The sequence below is a fragment of the Onychostoma macrolepis genome, chromosome 21, assembly GCF_012432095.1.
Source record: "Onychostoma macrolepis isolate SWU-2019 chromosome 21, ASM1243209v1, whole genome shotgun sequence".
In the NCBI taxonomy this organism is placed as follows: Eukaryota; Metazoa; Chordata; class Actinopteri; order Cypriniformes; family Cyprinidae; genus Onychostoma; species Onychostoma macrolepis.
Genome location: NC_081175.1, coordinates 25,256,006 through 25,272,359, shown reverse-complemented (window position 1 = coordinate 25,272,359; position 16,354 = coordinate 25,256,006). Strand labels below are relative to the sequence as shown.

Below are 16,354 nucleotides of genomic sequence, written 5' to 3'. Positions count from 1 at the left end.
ATTGTAATAATATTTTACAATATTACTGTTTTTTCTGTAATTTTAATCAAATAAATGCAGCCTTGGTGAACATAAGGGACTTCTTTCAAAAACATTTTAAAAAATCTTACTGACCCCAAACTTTAGTGGTAGTGTTTTAGAGAATTGTTATTGAAGAAGTTGGATTTGTTTTAATAATGTATGTTATTTTTTTGTTGGCTACTCTAGTAGACTGTAATTTACACACTAGAGCATGTCACGTACTTATTTATTATGTAAGACTATAATAATCAGAGAACATTTTGAAGAATAATGTCAGTGTGTCTGTGAGTTTGTTTTGGTGCCTGATAGTCAGTTAGGTGTGTGTGTGTGTGTGTGTGTGTGTGTTTGAATTATATATGTATGCAGGTTTATTGACACAAAAGTGTGTATGTGTGTTTGTCCTATGTACCAATGTTTTTATTGTATATTTTTGTATTAAAGTTTGTTTGTAGAGTGATTGAGTTTGTGCGAGTGTGTGTTTGTATAGTTATGCGTGAGTGTGTGTGTGTGTGTGTGTGTGTGTGTGTGTGTGTTTAATTAGGGTTTATTCTTTGCTGCAGTCTGCCCAGTCTCTCTATTATAATAAAGAAATCATGAAGAGGACTCTCGGTCGGCCTACGTATGCTTTCGAGGCCAGGCAATATGTCGTAAGTGTGTGAGAGGAGGCAAGAGTGTGTGTGGGTTTACTTAGACATACTTAGATATACAAATGTATCCATAAAATTGAGCTAAATGTGACAAAAACCTCTTTTTAGGGAAAGTAAATTGTGTATATGATTTTTAAATATATAATTGCAATATTTTAAAATCAATTTATTATATTTTTATTAAAATATTATAATTATTTTACTGTTTGGGTTAGTTTTTGATTATTATTATTATTATTATTATTAAAACATTTAGAGGTGTGTGTGTGCTTGAATGATAGCCGAAATAGAGTAAATATGTTCAGACTTAACCTCATTTAGTGTGTTTTTTTTTTAATTAATGTGATATTGTTAAAAAATCTGAATTTCTTCATTAATTTGTATCTCTTTAAATTCTTCCCATGAATGAGGTTAATGTCTGATATTCGGTATTAAAATCCATTTGTAATTGAGAGAAGTTACATCATTCCCAACTGATTCTCTCATTGGCTCTTCTGGCTTTTGACCCCGCTTCCCATGTGCAACCCCAGTATCCTGGCTCCGCCCCTGCACTCTGGCAGCAAATCAGCTTGTGTGGGAGGGGTTAATTCTCAAAGTGTCACGAGTGCGACTTCTGAATGCAAGCCTTGCGCATTCACGATCATCTTTGACCCTTCTGGTGCTCGTAACACTTTCTCACACACAATGATACGTTCAGAATTCACCCCTTTTGGTGTCGTTTCGCTGCTTTGATATATTGGATGTTTATCTCTGTATGTACATCACGTTCACACAAACAGTCCCGTCTGTATTCACTATCTATGTCCGTTACAAACGCGTTGAATTCTACATCCTGTTGGCGCATTCATGAGTTTGAAAAGTCTTTAAACATGTGACGTCTTGTCATTGCATTTTACGTTTGTCAAAACCTCAGAAAGTAGCTCCATAGTTTGAGCACCCTAAAATATGAAGAAGTCCAGAGAAAAGTCTTCACAGAAATAGGTTGTTGCTCTCACAGCTTCATAATAAAAGTTTTTTCCTAGTCAATATGATTTATTCCAAAGTGCAGTCAATAAATAAACAAACTAACTAGCTATTTTTATTATTTTATTGTCTATGTGTTGTTTTTTATTTGCATAGGTAATTATACATGTGTATTTTATCTTGTTTATTTTTTTTTTATAAAATACAATTTTTTTGCATGATCGCCTTGCTTTATTCCAAAGTCCACAAAATAAATATATAAATAAATATACTTCCTAATTTTCATGTATTTTGCATATTTTAATACATTTTAATATATATTAAAATTCTATATTCTGTATTTTGCACAATCATACTTTTTTTTAAAATTATCTTTACTTTTACATTTTATTATGTTTAATATTTTGTTTTTAAATTATATATTAACATTTTTTATTTTCATAGTTATTTATGTCTCATTTTATGTCATAATTTTTTATGATTATAATAATCATTTAGCAATCTCAAGTCAAAACTAGTTGTTCACTTCACATTTTTACCACACTTCTACTTTTCCTCCATGAATTGCTTTGTTTTGAGATCCCCTCTCAGATGCGATTACCCAGAATCCTCTCTGGTGTGATGGCCGCCTCAAAAACAAGCCCATTTATTGAGAATATTTTCATTTTTGTTTCTCTTTCTCTTTCCTCTGTCTTCTCTCTTGTACACCCATCCCTGATGTGTTCTGTTTATTGGCTGACTGTTGCTTTAGGACTGATGATGTCATCCTCATGTGACCCTGTAACATTGTGTGTAATAACTGGTTCATTGGTACCTGCTGAAGTTCACTGCATCAAAACAAAATGCCAATCAATTCCTGATGGATAAAATCAAATTGCATCCTATTTTTTTCTCCTTGTATGCAAATGCATCAAGCTACAGCAGTAAAACGGTTTTGTTGAATGTTGCAACATTAGGGTACAATATTGCTAAAAATTGCAACATTACAATATTGAATTTATCAACTTAACCTTAAAGAGACAGTCCACCCAAAATGAAAATTCTGTCATGTCGTTCCAAACCGTATGCATTTCTCTGAAGAATGTTGGTGACAAAGAGTTTTAGTTCCCATTGACTCCCATAGTATTGTAGTCCATATAATGGAAGTCAAGGGGAACGGAAACCATTTGGTTACAACATTATTCAAAATATCTTCAGAGAAATGCATACAGGTCTTGAATGACACGAGGGTAAGTAAATGATGACAGAATTTTCATTTTTTAGTGGACTGTCCCTTTAAATGTTTTGAACATTCTGGAATATTTCAAGGTTCTGGAATATAAATGCGCATAGAAGGCCTGTACTTCCGCTAATGTGACGTTTTCTCCTGTTTAAGTGCCAAAGTGAGGCTTTCAGCTTAATTTCCCATGGCTCTGCCAACAGAAATCTGTCTTATGACGGAGCACAAAATACTGACAGCTGGCCAAAAGTGAACTGTGATGTAGTGAGCTTCATCAATGTCATCATAAGGCATGAACACACCTGCATGCGTGTATGACGTGTTCAGCGGTCTGATGTTGCTCCCTCTGATGTTTTCTCTCTTCTCTTGGTTCATTCCCTCGATCGCTCTCTCTTTTCGTCCGTGAGAAGCTCTCTCTAAAGCTGGTAAGCATGACCTCAGTAGCATGTCGGTAGCGGCATGACCGTAGCATGTCCGTCGCTGTAGTAACACATGGTCCTTTAACATCGCTTTGTTCCTTTGTGTTCAATCCTTATGGTTATTTTTGTTTACAAGGATAGTTCACCCAAAAATTAAAATTTGCTTTTAATTTACTCACCCTAGGGTAATCCATGATTTTTATTTAATTTTTTTCAGTAGAACAGTAAAGAAGATTTTTAGCTGAAAATGTGGTCCTTGTCAATGGCTAGTGGCACTGTGAGAGTAAAAAAAAGAAGCATATCAGGCAATGTAGAATTAATCCCTGTGCCTCCCGACAACATATTGAGGTCTTATGAAGCAAAACAATCAGTCTGTGCAAGAAACTGAACTTTATTTACAACATTATTACCTGTAATCAGAGCCTCAGGCAAACAGTCCAGAGTGTTTTAGTTTTATATATAAAGGTGAGCTGATGAAGACAAGTTTATTCACTTTATATGCTCTGGACATGTAAAACATCCACGTTTCACATCATTATTGGGTGCTTTGATAATATAATTGCATACACGTCATTGCGTGATTACGTAAACGAAGTAGTGAATTGAACCAGTTCATTTAAACGAACTATCCGAAAGATGCAGTTTGTGGAAAATAATCTAATTTCCCCGTTTGAATGAGGCTATGAATTAGAGGTAATAAAGTTCTGTTTCTTGCACAGACCAATCGTTTCGCTTCATAAGACCTCAATATATCGTCAGGAGCCACGGGTATTAATTTGGTCTTGCCTGTATATATGCTTTTTTGACTCTCAAAGTGACGGTAGCCATTGACTTGCATTTTATGTTTTACCAAGGACCACAGTTTCAGCTAAAAAATCTTCTTTACTGTTCTACTAAAAAATATATATATAAATGAAAAAAATAATAATAATTCGCCTACATCTTGGATGGCCTGAGGGTGAGTAAATGAACAGCACATTTTCATTTTTGGGTGAACTATCCTTTTTAACAATACTTTTGGTATTTTTTTGTTATGTAATTTTACCTTTGTGTGTATTTAAGTTCAAAACCATGTTGTTTTCTGATTTATCTTTTGTTGATGTCTGTTTTGTTTTGTCTTGTTGCCGTGGTGACTGTCCCTCTGTGTAGCTCTCACTCAATGCCCACGTGCGGAACCTTATTGAGGTGATCTGAAACCCGTTTTTTTGTCCCTGTGTTTATTTATCTGTCCCTGATTCGGTCTTTATATGTTTCAAACAACTTGACTAATTTGATCCCTAACCAGATGTGTGACATAATATGCTGAAATGTCATCATTTTGAATGTAGTTTTAGTGTAAGTTAACGGGATAGTTCACATGCTAAATTTATATATAGTCTTTATTTTATGTAATTCTAAACCTTTGGCTTGATTTTTTTATGTGGGACATGCTTAATTTTACATTTCACTTTCATTATATGGAAAAGAGCAGCATGCACATTTTGCTAAATATCTTATTTCATGTTTCACTGAAGAAATGAAGTCAAATTGGTTTTGAATGACATGAGGGTGAAAAAATAATCTAAAATAAATTATTATAATTATCAGTGATTAGAATAGATCAAATATCTTAACCAATCACAGTGTGTCTTGCTATTTTAGCCCAGCCCAATTTTTTTTTTTTACATGTGATTATTGAATCACTGATGGTGTAGTGTGATTTATAGTTGACTATTATATGGTTATATTTAAACATCAGTCTGTTTATAGATATGTGTATTTCGATCCATATCATTTCTTTAAGTTGATTTCTGAGATTTATTTTATTTAGATCTATTTTTATTTGTAAAGAATCAAAATGTTACATAATTAACATTTTATTTTAACAATTTGTCTTTGTTTTGAAGAGGGTGAGTACAACAGTGAGTGTAGCATGTATATTGTGCTTGTGTAGATCTTGATTATTAATTTTTATTAAGTTTGCCTGGACTGATTTGGTGGTTTTATTTAACTGTATTTTGAGTGACAGTGCAATGCATGCTCAGAAAAATCTGGTTGTTTATTGTTGCATGACAGTATGGGGATGTGGAAGAAGGGGTAAGGTTGATGTGCCTGCCTGCCTTGTGACCTTTGACCTTTTAGCATTTGCATTGATCTGTGGGCAGGACTGTAGAAAGATCGTCCACCTATTCAGTCCAAACTCAAATTCTAGAAACGAATGAATAAAGTCCAATTTTAGGCTAAGATAAGTATGATTTTTCAGGAGCTCATACATGAGGAAGGAAAAAATTCATTCAGAGACTCAAACTGAGCAAAAATATGCAATTTGGTGCAGCTTCTGATATTTATGTGGCCAAAAGTAAGATGAAATTCTGATAGTTTGTATATCAATGAGATCTTTATAATCGGTATAGCAGAATACTTACATACAATATATGAAGAGTTTATTTGCAAAAACAGATAACTCAATTTTTTTACATTATCAAAAATCATGTTTTTCATTGTTATCGTGTTTTTATTGTGTTAGTTAGCTGTTTTTCAAAGTAATTTTTTAACCTAGTCAAAATAACCCAACTGCAGTTTGATTAATTGAAAAGCACAATGAAAAAACATTGTTAAAATCTGTTTTTGCAAATGATCTCTTCATATGTAAATATCAGTTTTCAGATGATATTTAAATGATTAACTTTATGAACAAAGCATATAATGCGATGCAGTACAATGATGATTGACAGATGAACTAATAATAATACTAAAGTTGCTTTAGTCCAGTAAGTGTTTATCTTGAAATATTACTAGCAATATTAAAGTTATCCACACGTTTACTAAGATTTCACAGCAAAAAGACATGTACCATGACCTCATTTATACTAAAAGGCTTTTTACTTTGTTAAACAAAGTATCGATCAGATGACAGAAGGCATGTAGTAGGTTGTGTAGAACAGGGTTTTTTTTTTAGCAAGGTTTTAAATATGTTGATCATTTAGAGGCCTTAAATGTGTGTATCAAATATGATACAATAGGCCTCATAGGGTTAAAAATCATTGCAGCAGGTTTAACCTCCCCAAATTCACGGCTCTTTAGCGCCACCATGTGGTTGAAATAAGTATGGCAAATACTGCCCGTCAGAGAGAACTAATGTGGAAAAAGCAGTAGCTGAAGTGTTCAGAGGATCGATACATTAATGTAGACAGGAACATGATATTGAAGCGAGTGAGAAAGAGGGCACATAAGGACAGATGCACACAACCAGAATCAGATTTCAAAGATGAGGGAGCAAGATAACAGTTTATTTTATGAAAACTGTTTAATCAATGTTGTTGTTGGCATTGGACTGAATAGGTTGTTAATTGATCTTAGATTTAACTGTCTCATCTGGTTTGCCTTTGATAAACACTTGATTTGAAAGCTGATTGGCCCCTTTCCAACGGCAGCTAGCCAACCAGATGACAGGAACAGAAGATTCTTTAATAGTCACTTGATGTGATTGGATGTGTCCTGGTTTGACCCGCCCCGTTTATACATATGCATATTAGTTCATATATTGACAGATTCTAACTGTTTGTCTGTCATCCTCTCTGTCTCCTCTCAGGGTTCGAATCCTGAGGACTTTAGTCATCTTCCTCCAGAGCAGAGAAGGAAGAAGCTTCAGGCGAAGATTGACGACATCAATAAAGACATACAGAAAGAGATGGACCAGAGGTACACAGACACAGACAAACACAAACTTGTATATCCTGTCATACACTAGTCAAAACTCCAAATGGATACATAGTAATAAAGACTCTTTGAAAAAGAAAGATATGAAGACTTTAATAGTTTGTCCGATTATTTTACAAAGTATTATTTGATATTTTTATTGCAGATTGTACACTTTTTCTGATTTTTACATTATTACTGCCTACCAATTACTTTCTTACTTATGTATGTATTTATTTATTTATTTACTTATTTTATTTATTTGGATACATTTGCAACATTTATTATTTACATAATTACTTAATTTATTAATTAACAATTTTATTTATTTAATTCATTGTTATTTATTTATTTACAAGCTTATTTATTACTTTACTTATTTGCATACATATTTATATATTACCATTATTACTTTATTTCATTTATGTAGTTCTTTTTCACTTTTTTTGTTTTTATTTCTTAAATGTATAATGTTTAATATTCACATTTGAACAAAATTGCACATATACTTTTATGTTTATTAAAACAATATCCTAAAGGAATCCAATTGGAATTTGTTCCCAGTTGCATTTATATGATTGCCAAAAGAAAAATAAATAACTTTAGCCATCTTTAAGTTTCCAGCAGCATAACATTATTCTATACGATATGAAATGAGTTTTAAAAAAGATATACAATATTCAGTAGGACTCAGGTATATAATAATCTACATAATCCTTTTGGAATATTTTTTGACTAGGCCAGAGTTTGACAGGGTTTATTCAGCAAGATGTGTCTATGTATTTTTTCTCTGCAGAGATGCTTTGACTAAAATGAAGGAAGTATACATAAAGAACCCACAGATGGGGGATCCCAACAGCGTGGACCCTCGGTTAGCAGAGATTGCCCACAACATTGAGAAACTGCAGGCGGAGGCTCAGAAATTCGAGGTGCGTGTCATTTAATACAGCACAGGCCTGGATGAGAGGCTCAGTTCAGTGAAAATGAGTGTGTGTGTGTGTGTGTGTGTGTGTGTGTGTGTGTTTTAGGGCTGGTTAGCGGAGGTCGAAGGAAGGATGCCAGTAAAGAGTGACCCTCCACGGAGGACGAGTACCCTGTACGAGACCCAAAACAGCACACCACCCACCACCAACAACAACAACTGCGCACAGGATAGAGAGAGGTACACACTCTCACACACACAAAATGATCAAATAAGATTATTATTATTATTGTTAATAATAACATATACATACACTTACAGTCACTTTACAGTCACAGTACTTTGCAAACAGGTGCTATAGTTATTGTGTACGTGTGTGTGTGTGCGTGTGTGTGATGGAGCAGTCCGGATGGCAGTTATACAGAGGAACCGAGTTCTGAGGTCCAGAGTAAAGTCCAGCCTGAAACAGCGGAGTCTGGAGATGAATTTGATGACCCAGATGAAGAAATGCTGCCCACGATCGGCACCTGCAAAGCCCTCTACCCGTTTGAAGGTATTTCATGTATAAATGCATAATAAACAATACAAATACATTAAACAAACATTTACAGCAAAAATATGGGCTCAATTTCAAACCCTAGTGAGCTGCCCCACTGTCTGTTGTCAAATGCGTATAGACAGCATCTTAAATAATAAAACCTAAAAAAGTGATTTCTTCATATTTGTATATGGTAATATGTATACTTTATAATGACACTTTATAATAAGATTCCATTTGTTAACATCAGTTAACTACATTAGAAATAACCATGAAAAATACTTAAGCATTTCATTTTATTTTAACTTTTATTAATGAATCTATCAATGTATGAACTAACAATGAACATTTGTATCTTTGTTAACTAATAAATACTGAAATGCTCATTGTTAGTTCATGCATTAACTCGTGTTAACTAATGGAACCTTATTGTGTTACCATATTGAGGCCAGTAATTGTTTTTTAAGAAATGAATACTTTTATTCATCAAGGACACATTAAATTGATCAAAAGCAATAGTACAGACAATATTACAAAAGATTTCTGTTTCAAAAAAGTATCTTTGTTTTCACAAAAATATGAAGTAGCACAACCGTTTTCAACATTAATAATAATATTAATAAGAAGAAATGTTTCTTGAGCAGTAAATCAGCAGATTAGAATGATTTCTGAGGGATCATGTGACACTGAAGACTGGAGTAATGATGCTGAAAATTCAGCTTTGCATCACAGGAATAAAGTACATTTTACAATATATTTGAATTGAAAACACTTATTTTAAATTGTAAAAATATTTCACAATATTACTGATTTTACTATACTTTTTTATCAAATAAATGCAGGCTTGGTGAGCAGAAGAGACCTCTTTTAAAAACATGAAATAATCTTACTGACCTCAAACTTTTAAACTGTAGCGTATGTACATATTTTAGTTATTTATTGACGGATTGGTTGAGGTTCTTCCAATTTTCTCTGTAGGTGTTAATGAAGGCACCATCTCAGTAACGGAGGGTGAGCTCTTGTATGTAATAGAGGAAGACAAAGGTGACGGATGGACGCGTGTTAGAAGAAACGAGGAAGAGGAGGGTTACGTCCCCACATCCTACGTCGAGGTCTTTCTGGACTCCAACGCCAAAGGTGCCATAACCTACATATGACCCAAAGCTGTGATCTCAGAAGTGTGTTTGTGTATGAACATTAAGAGACGGCTAGGGTGTGTGTGTGTTTGTGTGTGTGATCCTGGATCTCTCCAAGCCAACAATGTGACTTTTTAGACTTTTTTTCTGAAACTGAATGACTAAATGATTGTATGTGTCTTAGCACATAATGGTTTTAGATATTAGCCCACCATAGTTTAATATGGCGGTAGTATCTTGTCATTTTGAGTAGCAGTGCATGTTAGATCACTCCAACTAAATGTACAGACAAATGCAACAAACACATATATAAGAGGAAACACATGCAAGTTTTTGTACTGTTTTCATATGTAAATGAACTTAAGGTCAAATTATGCTAGCATTTTTTCCCCCGAAAAACCATTTTCATAACCACTAGTCAAGCACTAGTAATAATAAACAGTTTACAAGTAGCATAAAAAAGTATCTTTTCCTTTTCACAAAATATATTTGTGAAAAGCCCATCATTTGCTAATACGTGTTAGACAGAGACTGCCTTTTTGCTTCTTTAGCTGTATTATTTGTTCACATAGTGTTGATATTGATAGTCTTAAAAAGAAGAAATAACCCTGGAAAAAACATATGATGCATGTTTACAAAAACATGATATAAATGTGTAAAAGCAAAGTATGCATTCATAAATCATGATTGCATAGTATGCGTCACGTTCACACAATCACGTTCTTTATTCCTAAGAGTTGAGATGAAATATGACATGAATATGAACCTTTTCTGAATGTTTCCTCACAGATGTGTTTTCCTGGAGAAGGGTTTTTCTTTCTGAGGGTGAGACATGGAGTACTAGTTGAGTGTATTAACAGTGTGTGATTGAAGAGATCTAGAATGAATTGCTTTTGACATTTAAAACAGTTTAATACTCCACAAGTGTGATGTCCTATGAATGAAGGGTTGGTGTCTGACTTTTATTTCAGTTTAAACATGCATGAACCTACTTATGCCACCTTTAAGTTAGAATTGTCTGCAAAATGAGGTGCAAACACACACACACACACACACAAACAAAACCCCAATTCACAAACCAACAGAGAGATAACCTTCATGCAAATCTTGATTGTTGAGAAAAACATACTAAAACTTAATCCGAGTACTCTGTTTCTGCAAACCTGACTGTTTGAGTGAGTTTTTGGCAGTTTTTCACTGCATAAATGCATGTTCAAGTGTGTTTCAGGTCACATTTGTTCTTGACTTCAACCAAGAACTCTGAATGACTCTTGCCAACAAATCATGCATATTATAAATCATGCTACAAACAATCCTATGTGTTTTTTTATTGTCATTTTCCAGTTCATTTTTTTAACTGTGCAGTTCATTTAAGCATATATGCCATATGTGTGTGTGTGTTTAGGGGTGCATTTAAATTGGCTTTTCACACTTGTTATCATAGTTATTTTTAACCCTGGATTATCTTGTTCCATGTTTCACACGGTTAGTTTATCACGGGTTAACTGCTTTGTACATTTGGCACTGTAGTTTTAAAATTACTAGCGCAATTAAGAAATTGTTCTCAGGGCTTATTAATTTTCATGTTCATGTTGTACATTGTTAAATTATGGGAAATATTTCTATTTCTATTTTTTTTTTTTTTTTGTGTGTGTTATGTGTGATTTGGAATTAAGCTGAAATAAAATATTTATTAATGACAAACTTAAGCGTAAAAAAACGTAAAAAAGTGTTCCCTTGACACTTTATAAAATAAGCAAAAAATTCTAAAACTAAAAACTGAAATAAAAAAAAGAAAACAAAAACTAATAAAAATGACAAAAGCACATAACTAGAACTTGCTAAAAATAACAGCTAATTCAAAATATTAATAAATACTATAATAAAACTGAAGCAACACTAGTGAACTAAAACTAAAAAGAAGATAACCCAGGGTTAGTTATAGTTTGAAAAGCCTTTCATAGAGGGCATGAGTCCATCCCTTCATCGAGTCTAACATGTTTTTTCTTTTGTTTTTCATATGTTTGTTTGTTTGTATGACTGCAGATTCGTAAAGTATGGAAGGAGGACACAGTGGTGCAGGGCAAACAGCAGCCACATGTGGGGAAAACTACAGCCTACCCTCCATGAACCGCCCTAGAGTGAGACAGATGAGAGACAGACACAAAATAAAGAGAGGAACAGTGAAAGAAGCGAGAGGAAGAGGCTATAGAGACCTCTCGGCCTAAATTCTCCTGCTGTAGAGAGGAACTTTAACAGCGAATCAGAGAAATATTATGGCATTTAGATTTATTACCTGTCTGTTATTTTATAATGAGGTGAATATGATCTGCATATATCATTTTGCTTTACGGCTCTTCATCGCTGCTGAACGGCGCTAACGTTTCTTTCAGCCTGTGCGAGTGAGTGTATGTGTGTGTGGTTGTCTTTAACCGTCTTGTGTCCGATTTCCTCACCTTTCCCGAACTAAAACCCTGGGAATGTGGTCTGTAAAAGGAGCTGAATTTGCGGTACCACAACAGTGCTGCGTTCCATTCATATTTCTGCTATATATAGCTTGATGTACACTACTGGTCAAAAGTTTAGAACAATTAAGATTTTTAATGTTTTGAAAGAAGTCTATTCTACTCATTAAGGCTGCATTTATTAAAATAAAAATACAGTAAAATCTGTAAAAAAAAATGTGGAATATTTTTACAATTTAAAAGAACTATTTTGTTTTTAAGTATGTTTTAAAATGTAATTTATTCCTGTGATGCAAAGCTGAATTTTCAGCATCATTACTCCTTCAGATCCTTCAGAAATCATTCTAATATGCCGATTTGCTGCTCAATTATGATTGGTGCTCAGTTATTAATAATGGTTCTTATCATCATCAATGCAAAAAACACAGTTTTTGTGGCTGAAACCGTGATTTTTATTCAGGATCCTTTAATGAATGGAAAGTTCAAAATCTTTTGTAACATTATAAATATCTTTACTGTCACTTTTACCTCAAACTTTTGAATGGTAGTGTATCAAGGTTTCAAAAGAATATAAATTTGAAAATGTAATGTACATTTTTAAATGCTGTATTTTTGATCAAATAATTCCAGCCTTGGTGAGCAGAAGAGAGACTTCTTTCAAAAACATTAATAAATTGTAATTATTCTAAACTTTTAGTGTATAAAGAAACAAATGCAAGCAAGTTTTACAGGTGTATGCTTATCAACAAATCATGTTTTACACAGCTAAAAACATTCATATATAAACTTTAAATCATTCATACATTTGTTTGTATGATGTGAAATGTCTTTAAGTGCCCTTCGATTGCACTTTTCCAAGTTGCAAGCTAGAATCTTTTTCGAGTTGAATGGAGCGCAGCATTAAAGTTCTTCGTGACATCACTCCTTCATCAGGCCACACCCCTTTAGACCCTTTGACTCCACCTCCCAAAGATAACAGCTGCTGGCCATTGGTTGCTCACATGGCTGTGGCACACGTCAGGGGCGGGGCTTCACTGGCCAATAGCATGTCTGCTTGCCCTGGCACCTCCTCTGTCTCCGCCCTTCCAGTGCAATTACTAATACTGTCTGTCTGTTTGCCATCTTATCCAACTCATTTTTATCTAATGTCCCTTCAGCGATTCACATTTTCATTCATTTCATCTATTAAGACTTCCCGCTTTACCTTAACCGTCCAATCATCATGCTCAAAAGCTGTTTTTGTTTGTCAGGCAAGGGAGGGGCTATATTTACACTCATGAATATGCTAACGTCCTGTTGATATGGGTATGTATTTATTGTGACAGCTGTTTTGTTCATGTCTTCATGGTTTTACCCTGTGGAGCACCCAGCTGAGAACCTAGCGACCTCATTGGTTTCGCCGGTTATATATATATGTAATGGTTTAAGTGTACTCTGAGCCAAATGTACAGGTTAACCAGACATTTAACATGCATCATGTGAGCTGTGAGCATTTGTATGGCTCTCTTAACCTGAAGAATAGACTTAGAGGTTTTTAATTCAACTGATGTTTTCCCTTTTTGACGTAATCACTGTGGTTTGGCGAAGGAGATTTTTTTTTTTTTTTTTTTTTGTGAAGAGATTATATTTTTTAATTTCATCATCTTCCACTGTTTACTCACCATCCCTGAGGCACATAATTTTAACTTTTCTTTTTATATATATTTTTAATTCTCTCACACAGTCATTTTGGGTCCAGGAGAGGTTTTAGATATTTTATTAGTTGTTTTTTTTCTTTTATTATTATTATTATTGATTCTTAAGTAGGTTTGAAGCCCAAAACATCTACATCTCTACAGGCAGCATCATGGAAATGAATGCCACATGCCACAGATCTGCTATTTAATGCTGAATGCTTTTATTATGTTTAACAAAGCGCTTATTGATGAATTATGATGTTTTATGTTGAATGAATTGAGCAGCCTCTCAGAATAACTGACTCACTCGCTATTGATGAACCTGTAAATATAAAAATATGTTAGAAATAAGAAATGGTTTTGAAAGCGACGAACATCTCACCATCTTGAAGAGGAAAATGTCATTTCGTATGTCTTCCGAACATACACACTTTCTCAAGTGCTCTGTCTCTCTTTGAGAACAAAACAATTGCTAAACAACTTCATTTCAGCCTTTTCAGCATTGTTATACTTTGCCGGCTATCACCATATGACATACATACACGCCTGTCAGTGACATGAATCATTTGCCCTTGGCCCTTACCTGCTCTATTTGGGGCTTCAAAACACCATTCCCAAATCAGAGAATTATATATATATATATATATATATATATGTATATGTATATGTATATCTATACGTACAAGTCTATAAATAAGAGTGAACTACCAATCCATGGTAAGAGTCTATTTTTAAATTTTGATTAATAAAAATGTCCCATTTTTTTCTCTGCTTTGCTAAATGAATTAAACATTTTTTTTTTTTAGGTCCCATTTGATGGGGTCTGCCAAATGTTTGTTTTGCACTTTTTTGTTTGTGTTCTATTTGTTATGCTTGTGTTTTTGAGCACTGAATACTTTGTACGTGTTAACTGTGCCAATTAAAGATAGAGGGGAAAAATCAATGAATTACTGTCTCAGTGTATCACTTTGTGTGTGTGTGTGTGTGTGTGTGTGTGTGTGTGTACATAACCATATTTTGGGGACAATTTTGTACCAAAAAGTGAGCTGAACCTGACAAAACCTCCTTTTGGGGATGTCTTCATTTGCAGAACTAGTATAAAAATAAAAGTAAGCCTTTTTTTTTTTTTTTTGTATAAATGCATAAAATTTTCTGTGTGGGTTAGGATTAGCTTATAAAATCTATAACTACATCTGTATATAAAAACAATAGAAGTCTATGCAATGTCCAAACTTAGATAGCTAAATAAAAACGTGTGTATAATCTTAAACTACCTGCATGGCATCATACTTAATTGTATATTAGCATTATTTCCTAGTTGTATCATTTTTACACAAAAATAATTAACACAGTGGCAGAATGGTTGAAAAACCATTTTACACTCGTGTTAACTTTATAAACAAGTATTATTAATACAAAAATGCTTATAAGAATTCGTTCATTTGAAATTGACTCATGTTAATGGCCAAAAGAACTTCGCCGACTATTAGCTCTTAACTTCCATGTAGTAGACCGTATCATTCAGTATCCTAAAAAGACTATAAGAAAACTCACACATGAATATTTGAAAAAAGTCAATAAATCATATTTGAAATCGCGTATTAAAACACAACACACATGGCACAGTTGTTTTGCGACGACGACTTTTATACTGCATGGGCTTGTGTTTACTTCCTGGGCAAGAGTCTCTGACGTATGTTGTTGCGCCTTTGTGATTGGTCGACATGTCGGATATGCAAATGAGAAAGCAATGCACGGCGCCTAAGGATGGCAAAAATAACTTTTTAAAAACATAAATCCAAATAATACGTGTATAACGTATATATATATATATATATAAACATGTCTACACACATGTAATACATACCATAAGAACGAAGTAAGTTTTTCAAATATTACAATTGTCACCGTCGTTGAGCATTATGGGCAGCTACCGTCCTTTATATTCTCTGAGACCGGGCGTGTATTTTGTGTTGTATGAAAGGAGAGAAGGTTAGCACTCCCCTTGACAAGGATGGAAGAGGTCCTAGTGACCTTCAACACACATATGGTTAAGGCATTGCCACCTACTTCGTGGCATCTCTAACCAAGTTTTTTTCATGGGTTTGTCTCATTGTTGCATGAAGTGCATGATTCATATCACAGCTCAAAACCATACAGCATTCTCTCTCAGTGGTAAATTACGTCTTTAAACAGAAGAAACTATGCTAAAGTTTTATAACAGACTCCATTATGAAGATTCTATGTTTGTAATATATTCTTGTGAATATAACATTAGCACAGGCGATTTCCAACAAACCTTTTCATTTTTCTCGCACTGGCAATAAATCAGCATTCTGCCCAGCAATAACGAAAAAAAATAAAAAAATAAAAAAATAAATAAAAATAATAATAATTCACACATCTTTATCCAAATCTGTAATCCTCAGCATGAGATGTCAGTCAGTTAGAATGAATGGGGCGTGGTTTCGAGACCGGGATGTTGTCCCAGGTGGTTGTAAAAATATTTAACGTTATTTTATTTGTAACTTAATTTTGTGAATTTTTATATTCAGCGATGTTAAAGTTCCTCGGTGTGATTATTTAGGTGCAATCTATAAAACGACCCAAAATAAAAGACTTGCTTTGTCACGTGATTTAAGATACTTTTCTCAACGCTGGTCAGGAGGA

The 16,354-nt window shown here is 33.8% G+C and overlaps 1 protein-coding gene and 1 non-coding gene across 17 annotated transcripts in view; both read left to right on the top strand.

Moving 5' to 3' along the window:
* The window catches only part of LOC131528463 (formin-binding protein 1), a 72,791-nt gene extending 58,160 nt beyond the window's left edge, over positions 1 to 14,631 (top strand). For 4 of the 16 annotated variants that reach the window (XM_058757592.1, XM_058757599.1, XM_058757596.1 and 1 more), the window contains 9 exons: positions 3,261 to 3,275; positions 4,419 to 4,454; positions 6,841 to 6,950; positions 7,744 to 7,876; positions 7,976 to 8,109; positions 8,271 to 8,422; positions 9,386 to 9,544; positions 10,333 to 10,368; positions 11,590 to 14,631. In XM_058757592.1, coding sequence (XP_058613575.1) covers positions 3,261 to 3,275; positions 4,419 to 4,454; positions 6,841 to 6,950; positions 7,744 to 7,876; positions 7,976 to 8,109; positions 8,271 to 8,422; positions 9,386 to 9,544; positions 10,333 to 10,368; positions 11,590 to 11,597 — 783 coding nt within the window. In that variant the 3' untranslated portion in view covers positions 11,598 to 14,631. The other 12 variants (XM_058757600.1, XM_058757597.1, XM_058757593.1 and 9 more) reach the window with 9 other exon arrangements.
* A 1,023-nt stretch (positions 14,632 to 15,654) lies between these two features.
* Positions 15,655 to 15,782, top strand: LOC131529576 (U6atac minor spliceosomal RNA). The gene has a single exon (XR_009268144.1). It is a non-coding gene; the product is annotated as a U6atac minor spliceosomal RNA (small nuclear RNA).
* Positions 15,783 to 16,354: the final 572 nt, after the last annotated feature.